Source organism: Dama dama, chromosome 20 (assembly GCF_033118175.1).
Source record: "Dama dama isolate Ldn47 chromosome 20, ASM3311817v1, whole genome shotgun sequence".
NCBI lineage: Eukaryota > Metazoa > Chordata > Mammalia > Artiodactyla > Cervidae > Dama > Dama dama.
In genome coordinates, this window is record NC_083700.1 from 34,557,749 (window position 1) to 34,578,941 (window position 21,193).

Below are 21,193 nucleotides of genomic sequence, written 5' to 3' on the forward strand. Positions count from 1 at the left end.
ATGGAAACTGGGAGCCCAGCAAGCTAGGAAACAAGCAGAAGCAGCACAGAAGTTTGCAGAGGTGGTAGATGAGAAAGAAAGTGAAAGTGTTAAATCACTCAGTCATGTCTGACCCTTTGCGACCCCACAGACTGTAGCCCCCAGGCTCCTCTGTCCATGGGATTTTCCAGGCAAGAATCCTGGTGTGGGTAGCCTTTCCCTTCTCCAGGGGATTTCCCCAACCCAAGGATTGAACCCAGGTATCCTGCATTGCAGACAGATTCTTTACCGTCTGAGCCACCAGGAAAATCCAGATGAAAAAGGAACAAGCACAAACATTTTCCCCACTTGTGAAACAAGTCAGTAGTTCCTTTAATACAAGTGTGGCTGTTATTGAGCTCATGCATTTGCCTGTCTTTTTTGCCCAACATTCTTTCAGTGGCTGCTTTTATGGGGCAGTAGAAAAAAGATCGATCGCCTGTTTACTAAGCTATATGACCTTGAGCAAGTTATTGATACTTAACCCTCAAGTCGCAGTTTTCTGGTCTGTAATTTGGGGACAAGAGCACTTACCTTGGAGTTAGCGTGAGTTAACTGAGATGAACCATGTAAACTGTCTAGCCCAGTTCCCAGCAGCCCAGCTCTGACCTGGGTATACCTTGCCGATATTGTGGGTAGGTTAGGCAGGGCTGGTGAGGTATAATTACTGAAACTTTATAGCCAAGATTCCAAGCTGGTCAATTTCAAAGACTCTCCTGTTTTCCCTCAGTAAGCACTTGCCAATTTCTGATTGGGAAAAGATGATCACTGTGGAAAGCATCTTGGCGGCTGCCTTCTTCTTCATCAGCCCTGAAAGTCTGGGCCCAGGGCTTCTCAGCCAGATACCCAGATATGCAGGCAAGAAGCAGTAGAAAGGAAGATGATGATTAGGGATGGCTTAGAGTACCTGGCAGGCAAGGAGACCAAGGTTCTACCTCCCACTTTCTCAGTCTACCTGGCCACCGCTTCATAATTCCACTCTAAGAAGAATAAGCAAGTTAAATCCTTCAAGGTCAGTGGCTCTCCACATTGGCTGTACGTTAGAATCACCTGGGAAATTTTTAAACTCTTCATGCCTGGACCGCACTCTAGACTCATTAAATCAGTGTTTTTTAAAAGGCTTTCTGGGTAAATTCCAATCTACACCAAAAGCTGAGACCACTGTTCTAGATCACGATTCTTCAAACTCTGTTAATTTAGAATACAGTTTCTCAGGCTCTGGGATTGGCATTACTACTGGAACACAGGGCTTCCCTGGTGGCTCAGTGGTAAAGAACCCCCTCCGCCAAGGCAGGAGACGCGAGTTCAATCCCGGGATCAGGAAGATCTGCTGGAGAAGGAAATGGCAACCCACTCCAGTATTCTTGCCTGGGAATTCCAAGGAGAGAGGAGCCGGCGGGCTACAGTCCACGGGGACGCAAGAGAGTCAGACACAATTTAGCAACTAAATAACAACAACTGGAACTTATTGATTCAAAAACACACTCTTTTTAAAATATGTATTAACATCTTGGAAATCAGAATGATCTTCCAATCAGTGCCATCTAAGACTTGATGAAATACAGAAACAAGGATCTCAGGTAATTCTTATGATTTAGTCAGTCTGAGGGGGAAAAAAACGGTTCTCTAGTACTCCCTAGGGCAGCTTTCCAATTTTTAGTATCCTTAGAGTCACCTGTGATCCTGTTAAAATTCAAGTTCTGAATCTGAAGGTCTGTGCTACGCCCTAAGATTCTGCATTTCTAAGAAGCTCCCAGGTGATGTGTGTGGGGCCTTGCACAACACTTTGGGTAGCGATATTTTACACCATGTCCCTCTGAGGCGCTTCCACAGCAACTCATTTAAGTTAACTTAAATAACTGGCCTAGAGAAAGATGACCAATGGAGAGTCTTCAATGTCTGTGAGGCAACTTTAGGATGCCGCACTCTTATTTCTACCTGGGAAGGGGCAGCTGGGATGAGAGCCAGAGGAAGGGTTGCCCCGACATTTGAGGAGCCAGAGACTAGAGCCTAGTTTCCAAAGAAGCACTTTGTTATGTGAGGCAACACAAACCCTCCACAATCAACACCAAGTTCACAGGCCAAGTGAAGACAGGCCTCAGGTGAGCTTAATGGGTAAGCAGGCCCATTCTTGGGCTTCCCTCATAGCTCAGTTGATAAAGAATCTGCCTGCAATGCAGGAAACCCTGGTTCGATTCCTGGGTTGGAAAGATCTGCTGGAGAAGGAAATGGCAACCCACTCCAATATTCTTGCCTAGAGAATCCAGTGGACAGAGGACCCTGTCAGGCTACAGTCCATGAGGTCACGAGTCAGACACAACTTAGCAACTAAACCACCACCAGCCCCATTCTTTCTACCATATACTCATTTTCCTTCCTTCTTTCATCCATCAAACCTTCACGGAGGATCCACAAATAAACCACAAGATCTGAAGGATTCAAAGATGAATCAGATTTGGTACCTGACCTCCAAGGGGAGGAATTCGGTCTAGGGAAACCCATTTGTAAAACCAATAATAACAAAGTGATTAAGTGGTAATAACAGGAGGATATAAAAAGAGACACACCAACATAAAGGAACACTAATAGCTTCCTAGTGCAGCAGCCACTGGAGGAACTAGAGGGAACATTTCTAATCTTTCCAAAAACAGGCAAACCCTAAACAAAGATTCCCTGCCAGGAACCAGCCTGCCATGATGGAAGCAGTGCTTTGATGCCTTGAAGCCATGAATTCTGGAGTCACAACATGGGGAGAGCTTCCTCTGCACCTCTAATCTCTAGCTCTATACAAGTGCATCTAGGAAGAGACTTTTAGATCAGCCCCTCCAAAGTATGGGGCCAACCATTATCTTACTCCAGACAGTTTCAGTATCTGCATCCTAACCTCCTGTGTCAGAATCCAGCACATCATTTCCCTAGTTCCGGAAACGCTTGAGTCTTTGCCCTTTGTCATACTGAGCTCTTAATTGGTTTAGCCCATCACACTGCTAGATATAAAGGCTACAATCCCTAGACTTAAGTAGGTCTGCAGCTGGGGCAGGGAGTCTCAGGCAAGACAGGAAGGGTGCAACAATATAGCACCTGCTCTCTCACCCAGCTCCCTATAGACTGGCTTTTTAGGAGGACTAAGAAACTGATACTCGATCCCAATTTATTTTTCCTTATCTTCCCATCTCTCAGATAGGAAACCCTGGAGGAGAAGCTTAAGGGCTGGAGGAGGCTGCCGAGGAGAAGACGGATGAAAGATGGGGAGTGGAGCCAGTGCTGAGGACAAAGAACTGGCCAAGAGGTCCAAAGAGCTAGAAAAGAAGCTGCAGGAGGATGCTGACAAGGAAGCCAAGACCATCAAGCTGCTATTGCTGGGTGAGCGAGATGGGACGATGAGCCAGAGGAGAAGGTACTGCTCCTTCCCGCTTATCCTGGATGGTAGGTGGGTTCTAGCCTGCCATGTGGGGAGGAGGGATGGAAGGTTATTTGTCCTTCCCCCATGCAGTCTCAGGCTAGGGGATCAGGAGCTCTAGGGCTGAGCACAGCCACCCCAAGATGTTCTACCAAAGTTACTCTGGAATCGTTTTGCTCTTCCTTGAACCAGGAACAGTGAAAGGGCCAGGGTGGACCCACGCATCTCCAAATCTACCAAACCTAACACCTAACAGCTTAGCAACTACCAGGAACTCTGGGCTCACAGACACTTAACTAAGTCTGCAGTCAGAGAACTCTTGAGTCAATGAACTCAAGAGGATAGAGAAGTCCTACCATATAGTCAGTGTCATGTAGACTTAGGAGTATGATTTTTACTAGTTCCTTCTCCTTGCTTTCAGTAAAAAAAAAAGAAATCTTTAAAAACGTTAGAAGTGGGGAGCCCTGAGTGGGAAGGAATGGAGTCTTTACAGAAGTCCTTTCCTGGCTTTCTATTCAGTGACTGCCTCTAAAGCCCCTGCCAGATGGGAGGCTCATCAGCTTGATGAGCTCCTAAGCAGATCACAGGTTTGTGCTGAAAAAAGAAAAGCACCTCAGTCAGTCAGAAACTGATCTTGGCTGTAAAGAGAACTAAGACAATAGAGTTTGGGAAACCTGGCCTAGAAAAAACCCCGGTGGTAGTACAGAGGTAGGCAAGCTGGAGCAGCTAAGATCTTTATAGCAGAAGACTGGCTGGCTGGGCTGGGCGTCCAAGGCCATGAGGTGCCTGGGAACTAGAGCCCCAAGCTAAAGCACCTCCTTTTCCTCAGCTGATCTGTGGCAGAGCACACACCTCTCTAAGCAGATGCCAGGGAGCCCAGGAGGCTACCAAGGGGAGAGAGACAGCAAGGCCACTGAGCGAGCTTTTAAGCCTAAGCAGCTTTCTCCTACATTCCGGATAAGCAGCTTAGAGGAACCAAGTGCAGGATAAGTGGTGGAGTGGGGATTGGGGGAGGGGGGATGGTATTAAGGCATCAGGGACAGTATAGACTAGGGGAGAGGGTTGAAGGGTATGCAGGTTTTTGATTGAGGGAGAGTGAAGTGTGAATGAGGATGTAAGAACATTTTAGTCAATAAGGGAAATAGCGGGGGCATGGGACAGACCTCCACCGAAAACTTATCCACTCAAAATGTCAACAGTGCAGACACTAAGAAACTCCCCTCCAATTCCAGATCAAATGGCCTGAGCTCAAGGCTGGTGCAAACTGAGGTAGCCTGCATCCCTGTATGTTCTCCCCTAAAAAGTCTCCCAAGTGAGCAGTGGCTTAGACTTCTCACAGGCCATCTACTGGCGGGTTGGGGAGAACTGGTGGCAATCTGAAGCATAAGCATTTCTCCCTGCAGGTGCTGGGGAGTCAGGAAAGAGCACTATCGTCAAACAGATGAAGTGAGTAGGAACAAAGCCCCACAGGACTGAGGTAGGGTGAAGCAGTCAGTGGAGTCAGTAGAGGCCAAGGATAAAGGGTCTTTAGCCTTTAGAAACCCAGGTGTAAAGAATATAAAGGACCTTATTCCCAATGTCCTTATTCTTCATGCCCCGTGTCCCTCACTCTCCACTCTGGGACAGCAGTATGAATAGAGAGATTGGGTTCTTACAGTCCTTTAGACCCTCCCCGATTCCCAATCCCTTAGGTCTGGTTACTCAGGTCCAACTAATGGCTGGGTGTCTTCTCTTTGCAGGATCATTCACCAGGATGGATATTCGCCAGAAGAATGCCTGGAGTACAAGGCCATCATCTATGGCAATGTGCTGCAATCCATCTTGGCTATCATCCGGGCCATGCCCACACTGGGCATTGACTATGCTGAAGCAAGCTGTGTGGTACGTGGTTAATGGTATATGGTTAGGGGTGGAAGGAAAGGCTAATGAGAAGAAGAAACAGGCCAGTGGCCAACAAGCTATGAGGAAATATGCATCAGAAAAAAGGTTTATGTCACAAAAATCCCACTTGAAAAACGTGAAAGTGTCAGTGCCTCAGTCGTGACCAACTCTTTGCAACCCCATGGACTATAGCCCACCAGGCTTCTCTCTCCATGGGATTTTCCAGGCAAGAATACTGTAGTGGGTTGCCATTCCCTTCTCCAGATCTTCCCAACCCAGGGACTGAACCTCAGTATCCTGCACTGGCAGGCAGATACTTTACTATCTGAGCCACTAGGGAAGCTCATTTGTTGAGCTTCAAATCTTTACTTCAGTCCTAGCAAAGCATGCAGTTCTTATCTTAGTAAGTGTTCATTTAAAAATCTTCCTCTGCCTGTTTGTCTTATTTTACCATTTAAACTGCTCCCCTCAGGTTCCCTGCCTTGAGTGTGGAACTTTCATAAGCTAAATCCCTAGTTTCAGTATTATCCTTTTCCTAGATTTGAATAATTGAAGAAACAAAGGGGTTGAGTTCCTGTCTACCATCTTGTCCACTTCATGGTCAGTCTGGCCTTTAAACAAATCTCCCTGTAGCAAAGGACCCCATATTTCCTGGCAGGACCCTCACATTTGGACTAAGGATGGAAGATGAAAACACCACAGAGGAAGACCCTGGGATCTTTGCTATCCACCAGACATCCCAGGACTGGATGTACTGCCACCCTCCACATGCAGAAGCACCCTCAGAAACTAATCAGTGTGTTTACTTAGAATCTTTGTCGAACACTGCCTCCACCTGAGGCTTTGATAGAAGGCAAAATGCTTTCCTTTCAGAATACCCAAAAGCCTCCTGGAAAGTCATTACTCCCATGTAATTCTGATCCTGGTTTCTGCCTTACAGGATGATGGGCGACAGCTCAACAACCTGGCTGACTCCATTGAAGAGGGCACTATGCCTCCTGAGCTAGTGGAGGTTATCAGGAAGTTGTGGAAGGATGGTGGGGTGCAAGCCTGCTTTGACAGAGCTGCAGAGTACCAGCTCAATGACTCGGCATCTTAGTAAGACTCTGATTGGGGGCAGGGTGGGATGAGATGTCAGCAACATTCTGGGAGAAATCTCAGCCAGTTGAAATTTTCTGGCCCTGAAAAATGGAGACCCAAGGACTGAATTAAGTCTGTATACCTGTCTTGTTAGGCTTTGAACAGTGTTTTACTATGCTCTGAATTTAATGCCTTTGAGACCTCTGCCCCAGTTCCCTTCACTCTGTATTACTTAACATTGGTCCAGGGCAGCCTACAAAGCTAAGACTCAAAATCCAAAACAGAGATGCTCTGTTAACAACCCTCAGTCCCTGTCTTGAGTCAAACACAGAGCCTCTTCTTTCAGAACCATGAATACTAATACAGCCCTGCAGTTCTGCCACATACTCCTTTAGGAGGCATGATTCATGATGGCTCTTTCAGTGCAACACAGGCTCTACTTAAGTCACTAATCTAAACTCTCCTTCACCCCTACTATCTTATGTCAAGGTGCCAGGGCAAAGGACACAAACTGCCATGGCAAACCAAAGGTCAGGGGTTAGAGAGCACCAACTTTGCAAAGATGCTTTCCAAAATATAAGGTACACAGAGCATCAGTCCTACTCAGCACAGTCTCACGGAGGGGCATAAGCTTCAGCATCAAAAAGACCCGGATTTAGCCATTGTTCTATCACCTCCTCTAATAATAGAGTTATCATTTACCATCCCTGCAGCCCCCACTCGGGCCTAAACACTGCTCAGTGCATTAGGTACATCTCCTCATTTAATCTGCACAATATGTCTTCATGGTAGACAGTAGTTTTTATCAGTCCCATTTATAGAGGAAAAAAACTGAGGTTCAGAGAAATAAATTAACTTACCCAAAGTCACACAGATAAATGGCAGAGGCTAGGATTTAAATCTAGGTCTATCTGACCACAGAGTTGAAGGTTTTTTATAATACACCCACAATGCCTCTTGTCCTGGACCAGTTATTTAACTTTTCTGGATCTTTCCTTCATCTGTAAAATGGGATATGAAACCTGAAGGTTTATGAGGTTAAATGAGAACTTAAATGTGAAAAGCCCTGGCATATATTTACTTTTCTTCTTTCTGTCATCTCACTTCATATCTGCCTTTTTTAACTTTTAATGGTAACTGTCAAACATATACAAAAGAAGAATACAATCAATCACTTGGCTTCAGCAGTCACCAACTGATGCCGACCGCTTCATTTTAAATCCATTCCCCACTGGATTATTTAGAAGTAAACTCAGATATACCATTTCATCCTAAAAATTTCATTATGTATTTCTAAAAATATATTCCTAAAAAAAGAAAATCACATCATTATCACACCTTAAGTATTTAGTAAACCCTTAATGTTATCAAATATCCAAGTCAGTGTTCATTCAACTTTCTTCAGTTATCTCAAATGTTTTCCCTTCTACTTGATATACAATGTCTATGCATTGCACTGGTTCATGTCTCATATGTTTCTGAAATCCCTTTTAATCTACTCCTGCTTCCTGATAGAACTTTTGACACCCATTTAAACCAGTGGTTCCCAAGGACCAGTTTCATGGAAGATAATTTTTCCATGGGCCCAGGGCACAGGGGGGAGATGGTTTCAGGATTATTCAAGTGCATTACATTTATTGTGTACTTTATTTCTATAATTATTACACCAGCTCCACCTCAGATCATCAGGCATTAGATCCCAGAGGTTGGGGACCCTTGCTTGATTTAAACCATCAAGTCTCATTCAAGAGTCTAGAAAAAAAAAAAAAAAGAGTCTAGAAAACTTTGTAGTCAGATGAAACATATGGAAAAGTTATCTGATGACCTAACTTCCTTTTGTAAGGATACATGAGAAGGGTTTGAAGTAAACACTCCTAGATTCAACAATACAAATTCTCACGCTGGTTCGATCACCATATTACAGTTATATGCCTTTGGGTAACACCCTTCACCCTTCTTGACTTCAGCTGTGGAAAATTTAATGTCAATTAATTGACAATCCCTTTTCTCCAGCTACCTGAATCAATTAGACCGAATTACAGCCCCTGACTACCTCCCTAATGAGCAAGATGTGCTACGATCCAGAGTCAAAACCACAGGCATCATTGAGACTAAGTTTTCTGTCAAGGACTTAAACTTCAGGTGAGTACACTGTTCCCTCAGAACATGCCAGATACCCCAAAGGGGGCACATGAATGCTTCTTGGCCTCCACTAAAGCCCAGTCTGAACTACTACTACTTCCCTACTTCCCCCACCTCACCTCTCCACCTCCCACCTACTGCTAACTGGCCCCAAGACGGCCCTCTCTCTGGGGTAAACACCAAGTGCATGTGGGTCATACGTTGGGTATACATTTAAGAACAGGTGTTTTTTTCTCTCAGGATGTTTGATGTGGGAGGGCAGAGATCAGAGAGAAAGAAGTGGATCCACTGCTTTGAGGGAGTCACCTGCATCATTTTCTGTGCAGCCCTCAGCGCCTATGATATGGTGCTGGTGGAAGATGACGAAGTGGTGAGTGACTTTTGCACCAAGCAAAAGATAGACAGATAGACTGATTGACAGATAGATCCCCCATGACCCGTCCTCTAAGCTTTGTGTCACTCCAATGGCCCAACCTGGGTAATCTCCGCTAACACTAATAGTCGAGCAGTCTTCTAGCAATCAATGTCTCAGGCAAATATTTCCAGAAATACCTCTTCTTCTGCAGGTTCTAGGTTAGCACTTTAGGGCTCCAGATTTACTGAGAGCTTGGTCTCAGATGAGACATCCAAGTACTACTTGGGACATCAAAAAGTTCATCAAAGAAACTGAGTATTAAAGAGATAAGTGACCATTAACTTGGCAAAGCAAGAGTTACTTAGTACTCTCCCAGGTTGCCTATGGAAGTAAAGCAGATGAAAATGACCGAGCAGAACAATGCATGATGTGCATCTTTATGCAACCTGATAGAAGGGCTGAATTAGTAAACTCACTTGGAAGCCTAAATATATACTCAGTGTCAACAGGACTCCAGAGAGACTGGCAAACCAGGTTTCTCACATGCCACTTAAATTGGCAGCTGGAGAACTACTTCAGGGTGGTTCTCTTGAGCCTATAGAGTTTTACAAGACAGAAGCTCTGTAGGATAATGTCAGTCCATCCAGGTAGAATCCAAGTTTTAGACAGAGGATGTCAAAGGCATGGGAAACCCCAAATTCACATAAACATTTGCTCCACAAACGGATGCCCACAGTTAACTGACAGAAGGCAAAGCTTCTATCCTCTGACCCCCTGCTCCAGTTCTTCTGCCTTCTACTTAGTACCTCAGGTTCACATTACAGCACTCTGAATATCCTCTAGCCAAAATGTCTTAGAGAGCCATTCATTTTCCAAGAACTCTTCTGTCCTTCTTAACCTTAAAGTTTACAAGGTCTTAAAGGATTTTGTAGGAGTGTTAGCAATGAGCAAACGTTACAAATTAAATTTGTTTTATCAGGTGAAAAGATTGAGCCCAAGTCAGCTAAGAGCACATTCCAAGACCCTAAAGGCCTGCTCCCTAAAAAAAGGCTACTTTGGGGTCACTGGGTAACCTCTGGACTCCACAGAATTATAGCACTACTTCTCACTCATTCCAAGTGGCAATCAGAAAAGGAAATAAGGCAGAAGTGCTTGTGGTGTGGCACTGGAAAATTTTTTAGCCCTTGCCATTTGGCACCAGGGTCAAATAATCGCTATTATGTTCCTACCCAAACTGAGATCTAGGACTAACAACCTATCAAAATCATCCTGGAGATGGAAGTGGACACGTGTCAACTGGCACCCAGTTTCAACCCTGAATTCCTTACCTGTGCCCTGGCTTCCAAAGATTTCCAAAACATTTACTGTACACCTATATGCCAGCTACTATCATGGACACTTAGAGAAGGAAACGGCAACCCACTCCAGTATTCTCACCTGGGAAATCCCATGGACAGAGGCACCTGGAGGGCTACAGTCAATCGGGTTGCAAAAAGTCGGACATGACTTAGTGACTAAACAACAACATCATCATGGACACAACAAACACATGATCTCATTTAACTTTCATAATAATCCTATGAAATAGGGAAACAGACTCAGAAAAGCTCAGTAATTTCCTCCAAATCATATAGCTGATATAAAGATCAGAAGGAAGTCAGATCTCTTTGGCTCTACTCTACCACACTAAACAGAGATAAGCTGTTCCCTCTTTTTCCTTTTACATTTGGAATGCAGGTCTCTTCAAGGGGAGCAACAAGAAGAAGCAAACAGGTATACCATAAGCCCAATCTGATATTTCTGATGGTATTTCCTCTCACTAGAATCGTATGCATGAGTCACTGCACCTGTTCAACAGCATATGTAACCACAAGTTCTTTGCGGCCACTTCCATTGTCCTCTTTCTCAACAAGAAGGATCTCTTTGAGGAAAAAATCAAGAAAGTCCATCTCAGCATTTGTTTTCCAGAGTATGATGGTAAGTTCCAAAGGCTGGAGACAATTCTTTCATAGTAATAATGGGCAATTGCCTCATTTCCTATACCAAGAAGTTCCTATACTAAGGAACTTGTCTTTAAGGAGTAGTAAATTTAACTCCTTTGCTTTGCCGAGTTGATGATCCCTTATCTCTTTAATATTGTCTTATGAGTTTTATGATGTCCAAGAGATATTTGGATGTCTAACTTGAGAAACTTGAGTATTCAGTTAAAGGTTTAAATTCAGGTATCTCTGGAACAGAGCAGACATTAAATGCAGATGAGCCACTGATTATTCAAATGATACCTGCCAGAAATCAAAGGTGTCTAGGGAGACAGAGACACCTCTCTCCTCAATTCCTCTGCTCAAGTGTGAAACACTGGAGTGCAACAGAGGAGAGGACCCAACCTCCAAAACTAAACCCCCAACCACAGCTGTCTAACACATTTTGAGGATCATATCAGTCACTTAAAAAGTGAGTGAGCAACTAAGAAGGCCTAATTTATCCCACTTCTTCACTATTTTTCTGGAAAACCAGGGAACAACTCTTATGAGGATGCAGGGAATTATATCAAGAGTCAGTTCCTTGACCTCAACATGAGAAAAGATGTCAAAGAAATCTACAGTCACATGACCTGTGCTACAGATACACAGAATGTCAAATTTGTATTTGATGCAGTTACAGATATCATCATCAAAGAAAACCTCAAGGACTGCGGACTCTTCTAGTTCTCACCATTCCTCAAGTATGTTCTGTAAGCAGGCTCCGAATCTCAGTAATTTTAAGCAGAAAATTTTAGGTCAATATATTATGACAAGAAGAATGAATCCATTCTCCCTTGGAGATGGAGTATGTATGATTGCAACTGTGTCTCATTTGTTCTTTTAAAATCGGGATAGCTAGCGCAGTTTAGAGAATGCAAGACCAGGATCAGAAGACCCAGGATCCATTACTGGCTCTGCAACTTTCTATTGATGCAAAAATGTAAATATTTCATTTCTCTGAGCCTTGAGTCCCTCATCTATAAAATGAAGGTAACTTCTCTACTACTTCACAAGGTTATTCTAATGATCACAAACATAACTGAAGGAAGGCATATAAAAGCTGTGTGGTGACACAAAGAAATTCTACATAAAAGCTCCCACTAATGAAATTCAACACCAAGGTTTAGATGAATTATCCCAAACAAAAAAGCAAACCTTCCCTGCAATCTGCAAAAAAAACCTAAATTAGTTAAAAACAGAATTTCAATAAACCTACCACCTTTTTTTACTATAAGACCTTTATGTGCCTTAGCTAAGAGATCTGAATCATCAGATAGATGTGAGTTTGTGAGCTCTAAGGCACACATCCAGTTTTTTGGTGTTTTTTGGTTTTTTTTTTTTTTTTTTTGGCCACATGGCTTGCCTTGCAGGATCTTAGTTCCACAAACAGGGATTGAACCCAGGCCCTGGTCAGAGTCCTAACCACTGGACTGCCAGGGAGTTCCCCAAAATGATTTTCGTTAAATCATATTATCCCTCTGCTCCCAAACTGCCAGACTGTGTTCCCTATATCTCTATAAGTATAGGGATACTTATCCCTCTAAGTAACTCTGTCAGCTATATAAGACACTTTCTGAATGAACCTGGAGGACAGAACACACTCCCACTTGGAGTATTAATGATTATATTGCTGCTACTTCTCTGTCACAGAATTTAGAACAAGTGAGCAATCCTAAAATCCTCATTTCAACTGCTACATGTTTCAGAACAAAAAAGGCAGCTATTTTGCTTTAGGCACTGAAAATCTTTGCAGTTGGATCCATGTGATGCCTGGCTGAAAACAACGTCTCCCCAAACAGGCCAACAATTAAATTATCCCTTGAACTCCTTTGAGGGGAAACAAAGCTTGTATTTATCTTGACAGGAGGTGGTGAAGTCGAGTATAGATTTAGCATTTACAACTACTAGTGAGGAAAGCTCTTGGCATCCAAGATTTAGTATATAAAAGAAAGTGTCAATTAAAATGAACATCTGCTCCTTGCCAGAAAAACACATTCACACTTAGGCTACTACGAGCAATATTGATACTAGAGAGCCATATGAGCTTGAAATACACTGAAGAATAAATTTGCAGGTGTTAAAATTGGATTCATTTAATAGTCTTTCTGATTCTTTGAAAAGAAACCAACTTGGGAAAATTACCAGGGAAATAAGGAAAACTACTGTCTACTGCCGATTAAAAAACTTAAACCGAAGAAAAAAAATCTGGGCAAGATCTCTTGTATCCAAGCACTGTTCAGGGACTATTCCAAAGGGCACGCTCTAATGCTCACTAACCTCTTTGCTTTAATTCAACTTATAGGGGTTCTGAGGTGTTTTTTTTTTTTCTTTTGGTATCATAAAACCCTCTAGCAGTCTGATGAAGCCTATGGATCTCTTTCTCAGGATACTTTAAAATGCATAAAACAAAATTCAGAGAACTACAAAGGAAACCAACATACTGAACCAACAACAGTTGTATTTTTGGAGTTCTGAAGCCCCAGGTTAAGAATTTTGCTACAGCTATGACCTTACCTATTCAAGGCCCAAATGTAGTTTTTCCCATTTATTCCACCTTTAAGAAGGGTAACCCCACCTACCCGCAAATCACACCAAATTGTCTGCTTTCCTAAATTATCTTTTCCTCGATCTTTGACTCTAGGCAGGAATTGGTTATAGGCCAAACTATAGAAGCCCAACACAGACTCCTTGGTTATTAATGTTCATATAGAACTTGCCCTACAGTACTAGCATGAAAACAGTCAGTGGGACAGGTCTTATGGTAGAACAATCTCTAGGAGAATAAAACACAGTTATATTTTTGTTTTCTTTTGCTCTGGTAGACATCTCAACTTTTAACTGGTTTATAAACAAACTTCCACAAGCCAAAAGATGCCCTATATTCACTTTGCCGAAAGGTTATCTTGGAGGCTGGATAGGGAAGTAGCAGTACTTAAAAGCAACACTTCTACAGCCGCTTTACTCAGGTTAGAATCTGGTTATTCATCTTATAATGCTTTCAAGCTAAACTCTTCTGGAGAGTCTACACAGAATAAAAGTTGGGGGCCTTGGTCATCCACTCACCTGTTCCTTAGAACAAAGTCAAAATAATTTCCTAAAACTCTTAGCAAACACCAGGCTCTTCTCTGAGTAAAGGTAAGAGGATTTGACTTCAAATGTTCTGGGTAGGCTTCCAAAAAATGTATTAATCCTTACCACAGCTTAATTGTTTGTCAGACCCAGAGATGATTCCTAAACCTTACACTATTAGAAACAACTACATTGGTATTTCTGCTATCCTACTGGCTTATTTTTATCTCATGGACATTTTGATTGTGTCCATGAAAAGTTCTCTTTGCATAAAACAGCTGCTAGAAAGTTTAAAACCAAAATTATGCCATATACTCACTCTGCTGTCTATATGTCTTCTTTTGCTGCATTTTAAATTTATATTATACTGTTGAATTTTATGTCATCACAAATTCTTTTCTGTAACAAGATAGGTTAGAAACTAATACTCGACCCTGTTTTCATATACTGCAACCTTAATGTTTAGGATGATAAAGCTAGAAGAAACTCAAAATATTCCATGTCCATCACTAGCAATTTATAGATAAGCAACTGAGGCCAAGGGAGGTGGAGTGTCTTCATCAAGATCACACCGCTGGGAAGTAACAGAACTTAAACTCCAAAATAGGTCTTCTGAATCCAAAATAGGTCTTCTGAATCCAAAGCCAGTGGTTTTTCTATCTGCACAATACCAACAGTCCACCAATCACCGTAACGTCAAAGTCAATTTTCTCATTCGCCTAAGCTCCTTCTAGTCCCAAACAAGTCCTTGGTTATTTTTAAATTATGCCAACTCTAAACAAAACCATCTCCAAACTAAATACAAACTGGCCTCAAAATGGATGTGATATTAGCATAGAATAATAAAAATATAAATAGCTTTGTTTGCTGAAGGTATAATTTCCTATTCTTATCTCAGAGGGCAGAGACCATGTTTTCCTTGAATTGCGTGATTAGACACTGATCAAAGTAAGCCAAATGAAAATTAAGTTCCATTTCATATCAATCTGATGAGTTGCTTTTTTTTTTTTACAAAAATATGACATAAGGACAAACAGTATGATTTCACTTATATCAAGAATCTAAAGTAGTGAAATTTATAAAGACAGAAAGTAGAATGGAAGTAAAGAGTTATTATTTAATGGGTACAGTTTCAGTAGTTTCAGTTTGGGAAGATGAAAAAAGTTCTGAAGATGGACGGTGGTGATATTGCATAAAAACATGAATGCACCTAATACTACTGAACTACATACTTAAATATGTTAAAATGGCAAATTTTATGTTATGTACATTTTACTACAATAAAAAATAACAGAAAAAATATAACTGGAAATGTGCTTTTATGTTTCTGTCAATTAAAAGATGGATAAAATGAGCACAAAAATTCAGTATAAGAACCATATAAAAGACACATTTACTCAAAATAGTTCCTACTCTGATAAAAAAAAAAAATTCACGTACATGTACCCCAAATAATCAAAATCTGGGTGGCCCCATCCCCAAGGTGAAAATAAGAACCTTCAAAAACCACGCTATACTTGGAGCTGTGCCGTAGACCAAAGTGTGCTGGCTCTGCTGGGTGGAGAAGGTGGTGAAGGGTGAAGAGCTCTTACCTCCCACTGCCCTCTCTACCCGGCACAGCCCCCGGAGCACAGATTCCAGCAGGACTTCAGTGTTGGGCCAGGGACTGCAAGTGTGCCAGAGCCTCTGGTGATCCTGCTAGGCAGAAGTGTGAAGACATCTCTGTGAGGTCAAACAGATAAACTGCAGATTGTAGGAACTTTTCTGCCCTTTGGTCATGGAAAAGCAAACACCGGTTTGAACAGGAAATAAAGAACTGGATTTAAATGCAAAATCTTTACAGACCTTTTCACCCTGCTTCACAAAATAAAATTTGTAGTTGAATTTCTAGTAATTTAGTTCACTTTAGGTTTTTAAAATGAGTATGGCAAAAGCGATTCTGAGAAAAGACAACCAGCAACAATGAACATTTGTAGGTATTGTCTCAAGACTTACTTTTTTTTTTTGGAGTAGAGTACAATTTCGAGTATTATAAAGAATATTTATGAAACATTTCTAATATGTTATTTTTATTTGATCAGAACTATAGTATATCAGAGCTGGAAGGAGTACTTTAGTCTGTCTTTAGATGAGGGGTATAAGACTGAAAGATTTCATAGCTAGCTGGAAGCAGGGAAAAGACCAGAACCCCGCACATCAAGCAACTCTCTAACCTCGGAAGAGGACCCTTCATCCTATATAAGCAAAGATGAAGTTAGAAAAAAACAGGTAATTTCTTATAATTTGTTATGTCCACTGGGATTCTCTCTTACATATAAACAAGCCTCCTGGTAAAAATGTTTGGATAACCCAAAGGAATATGGCCGGGGGCGGGGGGGGGGGGGGGTGGGCAAGAAGATAGGATATCTGTACAACACAATTGTACAGAATTTAATATTCCAGCTATAAATGATCTTACAGCTAATGCTAACACATTGAGACGGTGTACCCCATAAGTATATTTACTAATAGTTGATTATTTCTCCTACTATGTTGATTCCGACTAGATTTCAGGAAGGGAAAACATATACCACTGGGCATACAGAGATATATATTTAACTCCTCAATTATTCCCTTTACCTACCTCATCCCCAAAAGATTTTCATTCTATAGCTGGTTTTGTTCTTTATCTACCGACTGTAAATGGATATTCATGTTATTATAGTTATCTTTGTTATAGGATTTTATCTTTACTTTTGTGTATCTTTCCATTTTCACTGGAAATAAATGGAGTGAAATAAATGAAATAAATGTTTAGAAAACCCAAGTTTCTTGTTTTGTCTAAATTTTGTATAAAAACTAAATACTCTTATCCAAAATGCAGTAATGTTCTTTGGCTAAACTGTCCTCAAACTAACTTTTTGTGTGAAAGGCACTTTAAGTTATGTACAAAAGGTGCTTTGTACTTACTGCAAATAAAAAATAACTCAAGTCATTCACTAGTGATTTAGAGGTTGTTTACTATTCATGTTGATCTTTAATATAAGGTCTATTCAGTTGTCCCCAGGATGTTGGCCCAGGTTAGTCACATCAGAACCACCTGAGGAATTTATTTAAAAAATACATATTTTGAGGGCCTGGTTTGGACATTTTAATTGAGTCGAGGTTAGCCAAAGAATTTCTATGTTAATCTTCCACCACAGGTATCTACTGCTGCATAATATTCCATATTATTTCTGATTCCTGAGACGACCTGAGTAAAGCCAGGTGCAGGCCTGACACAGTATCAGAAAATAACTGTCCTGCCCTGATTTGTTCTAAAATATGCTCTCCTCAGCAGAAGTAACTCATAAAAGGTTATGAGAAAACTGGAGGGTGAGTGGTGAGGGGGAATGGGGATTCAAAACCTAAACAAAGGTAAAGGAACAAGGATCCCGACCATCCTGGAAGTCTATTCTTCAGTATGCCTCACTTAAATCTTTTACTTTCTGATAGTTGATAGTAACAGGTATCTAAGTTCCAGATCTCTAAGCAGCTTGGTTTTCTTTTTTGTTTGGACAGTCATAAATTTATAAGGAGACCTGTGGCTGGTTCAGGTCAGGTCTCTGATTTGTACTTTGAAACCTAAACTGGAAGAAGAAAATTACCTGGTAGTACTGGGAAACTGAGATTAATTTTATTCTTAAAGTCAGTATCACATATGAAAGATTTCACAGGAAATCAGTAAAAGGAATTAGTACTATTAATATTTTAGGTTTGTATCAGTGAGTACGGGGTCACTGTTTTTTGAACATCCAGAAGGAAAAAAAAAATCATGCAAAGGCAGCTTTTTGACTGAGAGTCTAACTTCGCCTTGTATGTAACTGCCAATGCAGCAAGGAGCTCTGCAACAGGGAATGCCAGAACTATGCTAAGCAAACAGACAAACATAAAAAAGTCAGATCAGGTCATCAAGATCCAAACAAAGTTATAGCTACAAATCAGAGAGAATGGCCACACATCAGTGGCCAGAATGTAAGAATATAAGGTGAGCAAATAAATTCAAAGAACCAGCAGTTATTTTTAAATACTCTAAAATGTGTATATAATAAAACACAAATAGAATACATAAAATAATAAAAAGTAAACCAGGCAAGGAAACAGATTTTTAAAATGTGGTCCATCTTTCTCAGAAAGCAGCACCCTGTGAAAAGTCACAACCCGTCAGGTACGATGCACTGAACTAGAGGTCTTGAGTTCAAACCATCCAAGATGAAAAGGACACTTCAAGGTCCACTTATGAATAACTCTAACAGTTCTTAGAATTTTCACGCCAGGAGGTGAAATCTGTTGAAAGGCTGAAACTGTAAGGTTATTTATTCCCTAAGACAGACCATTAAGGAGCAGAATACTTCCCTCTTTACATAGGAGCCTAACAGATGGCAATTTTACAGCCCAGAGTTTTAATCAGGTGGCGAAGATGTGACTGTCAACAAAATAAAGCTGCTGTTACAGTCCTTCCTGCTAATGGCTATTTATTGTTATTTAATTTTTTAATTTTCTTAGATGTTTTTTAATGTTCTTAGATGTGCTGAGAAGCCTGGCCAACTAAATTCTGAAACATGATCCATCACAAATTTCCAGTATTCTCCACCAAAAAGACACAGGCAATTTTTCATTTCTTTGATTACAAATATCAATCCTTTTTCTCCAGGCTACTAGATATGATGTGTCATCCCCACATTTTGGCTCTGCTATAAGAAAAGATCTTTCAGTTCAAAACACAATAGTGGTTTGTAAGGCAGACCATCAGATTCATCATATCAAAATTACCTTTTTAAAATTATAGACTGCTAGCCCGCCAGTCAAGAGTCAATCTCTGAGATGGATCCAGGTGATTTTGACTAAAAGCATATGTGAAAACCACTGACTGAAACTGTGTCCTCACAAATGTGCATTTTGATAAATTATTTGGGATGGAGGGGTAAGACGTGATCCTCACATAAATATAGGATAAATGTAAATGGTGTAAAGTCAAAAAAGAGAATTACTATTTTTCATTAATGAAAAGGCTAAAAAATTAACACATCAGATAGACATATTCAAATGAAAATACAAAATGCATTTCAAGTTAAATTAACTTTTTTGGATTATCTCTTGTTTTGGTTTATCAACAACACGATCCCACTAGCCCAGACTATAGAAAAACTACAGTTAAAGTAACATTCTACCAGTTCTCATTTCCAAATGATTCTACATCACAGAATACAATAAGGAAAAGATATACTCAAAATGCACAAGAACTATCCCTTATTTACACTGTGAGCATAAGTCAATCACCAATTGAAGCTAATAATTGTCTTTCTTTTAGATCCAGTTTTGCCAATCCTAAAAAAAAAAGTTGTTAGATAATACAGTTATACCACCTGCAGAGTTATAATTTTCCCAAGAAAGCAAAAAGAAAAAAACCTACCAATAAAGGCACTCAAGTGCTGTGGCTTGCCTTCTGAACCAGCTTTGGTGACCACCCTTATTTTTTTAAACCTACTGAAAGGTCACATCAAAAGATGAAATAGAATTCAATCCAAAAAGACTGAACCCCAAAAGGCACTGCTCAAATTACTGATATGGAATGCTCAAACTACATTCTCTTCATTTGCCTTCCCCTAATGGACCATTCAATATTTAATGACATTTGCAGTACATTGCACAAAAGGACCTGCAGGCTGAGGTGAAAAGAGCTCTTCACACAACTAGAATGTCAATCTGGAAAACGGGTTTGGACTGTGTATCACTTATACAGATGTGACACAACAATCTCAGTCAGGCCAAGACTCAGCAGTACTATTAACATCAAAAGACTTAAGCCCTTCAGAGAACCCTTCTACTTAAACCCATTCTCAGACAAAGGCCTAAGCACACTCAGCAGGGGCAAAAAACAGCAGAAGAAAATATTTCCAGAAAGGACTAATTACAAAAAGGAACAAACCTGGACTCTTTACTCGCCATTTTAATACTGCTGCCAACTATAACAGATTAAAATCTGTACACACAACAAAGTAGAAAAAAGTCCCAAAATCAATAGTTTCAACAAAACAAGGTACTGACTAAGGATCACTACAATCAACATTGCTACAGTAAAAACAATGGCAAACAGGGATTTGGCACCACATTTACAAAGTAAAAGCATGCACTTTTAATACACTTCAGATGTTTCTCAACAGAGAAGGCCAATGGAAGACGGAAAACATGGGGCATCTTTTACACAACTCCCTATGACTGAGACAAACAAGCAAGAATCAAAGTGATCAATTTAGCAGATATGTAGCAGCAAAGTCACTGGTTCTGTTTGGAATTTAGCAATATACTTTTCTAACTGACAGCTGCCCTGGGTGTGTCTGTATCCAAGAAGCTGACTTTATCATACTACATCAGCATTTACCTAGTAATTTGGTGATCAGCATAAACTAGGTTAACCTTCAACCACAAGCTTAAAAAAAAACAAAAAAGAGAGCTAGAATCTTATTATAGACTTCTTCAATGTAACTGCCATTTAGAAACCATAATGGTACACTGAACAGGATAGTAAGATAAATTTCATCCAAAAACCTATAATTAGAGCCCAAATAACTGAAAAGAATTAAGTTATTATGGAAATATTATATTCTGACCATACCTAGAGTTAAAAACAAAGAGTTCCTACTAAGAGGAATATTTTCAAGATGATCTGGTCACATCATGTGCATAGTTAAGATTGTTTGTGTTTTAATAAAGATTCTTTCACAAAAAAATAAAATTCAGTGAAGTTATTCTTCCCTTGATGAAAAAAAAAAAAACAAAACTTGAAAAAATGAACTACTGGTGGTTTGTCAAGAGGGAAGAAGAAAAACAGTAAGCTACATATTGAAGTTCTGGAATGCAGCACCTCACTTCACATCTGGCCTAACGTTTGAGACTATGAAATCCAAGTCATGTCTCGGTGATCAAATCATACTTTACAGTTGCTCCAATTCCAATGTCTGACTTTAGCATCTCGTGTCAATTAAGAGTTCCCTAATACAGAAGATTGTGCTAAAAGAGTGCTAGGATTCTGCATGCTGCCGCCATTCCCTGGTCCCGTTCATGCTTGCAGCTGCCCAATGAGGCAGCAAAGGAAGTCTGGTCTCAACACTCCACACCGTAATAACTAGAAAAGAAAAACAGCTGTAATTAGAAAAAGTTTACAAAGTCAAGAGACATGACTACAGCACTGTAACCAAACTGTTGAAA

At 40.7% G+C, this 21,193-nt stretch overlaps 2 protein-coding genes across 2 annotated transcripts in view; one reads left to right on the plus strand and one right to left on the minus strand.

The window, feature by feature from the left end:
* Positions 1 to 1,767: 1,767 nt before the first annotated feature.
* On the plus strand, positions 1,768 to 13,415 carry GNAT2 (G protein subunit alpha transducin 2). The gene is made up of 8 exons (XM_061121218.1): positions 1,768 to 3,381; positions 4,822 to 4,864; positions 5,158 to 5,299; positions 6,240 to 6,397; positions 8,393 to 8,521; positions 8,762 to 8,891; positions 10,700 to 10,853; positions 11,391 to 13,415. Exons 1-8 carry the CDS (start codon positions 3,264 to 3,266, stop codon positions 11,579 to 11,581), a joined length of 1,065 nt encoding a protein of 354 aa, XP_060977201.1. The 5' UTR covers positions 1,768 to 3,263; the 3' UTR covers positions 11,582 to 13,415.
* Positions 13,416 to 19,916: 6,501 nt separating this feature from the next.
* Positions 19,917 to 21,193, minus strand: part of GNAI3 (G protein subunit alpha i3) — a 42,344-nt gene continuing 41,067 nt past the window's right edge. The window contains exon 9 of the mRNA XM_061121217.1: positions 19,917 to 21,110. The gene's annotated coding sequence lies outside the window, so the exon portion shown is untranslated. The remainder of the gene's footprint in view (positions 21,111 to 21,193) is intronic.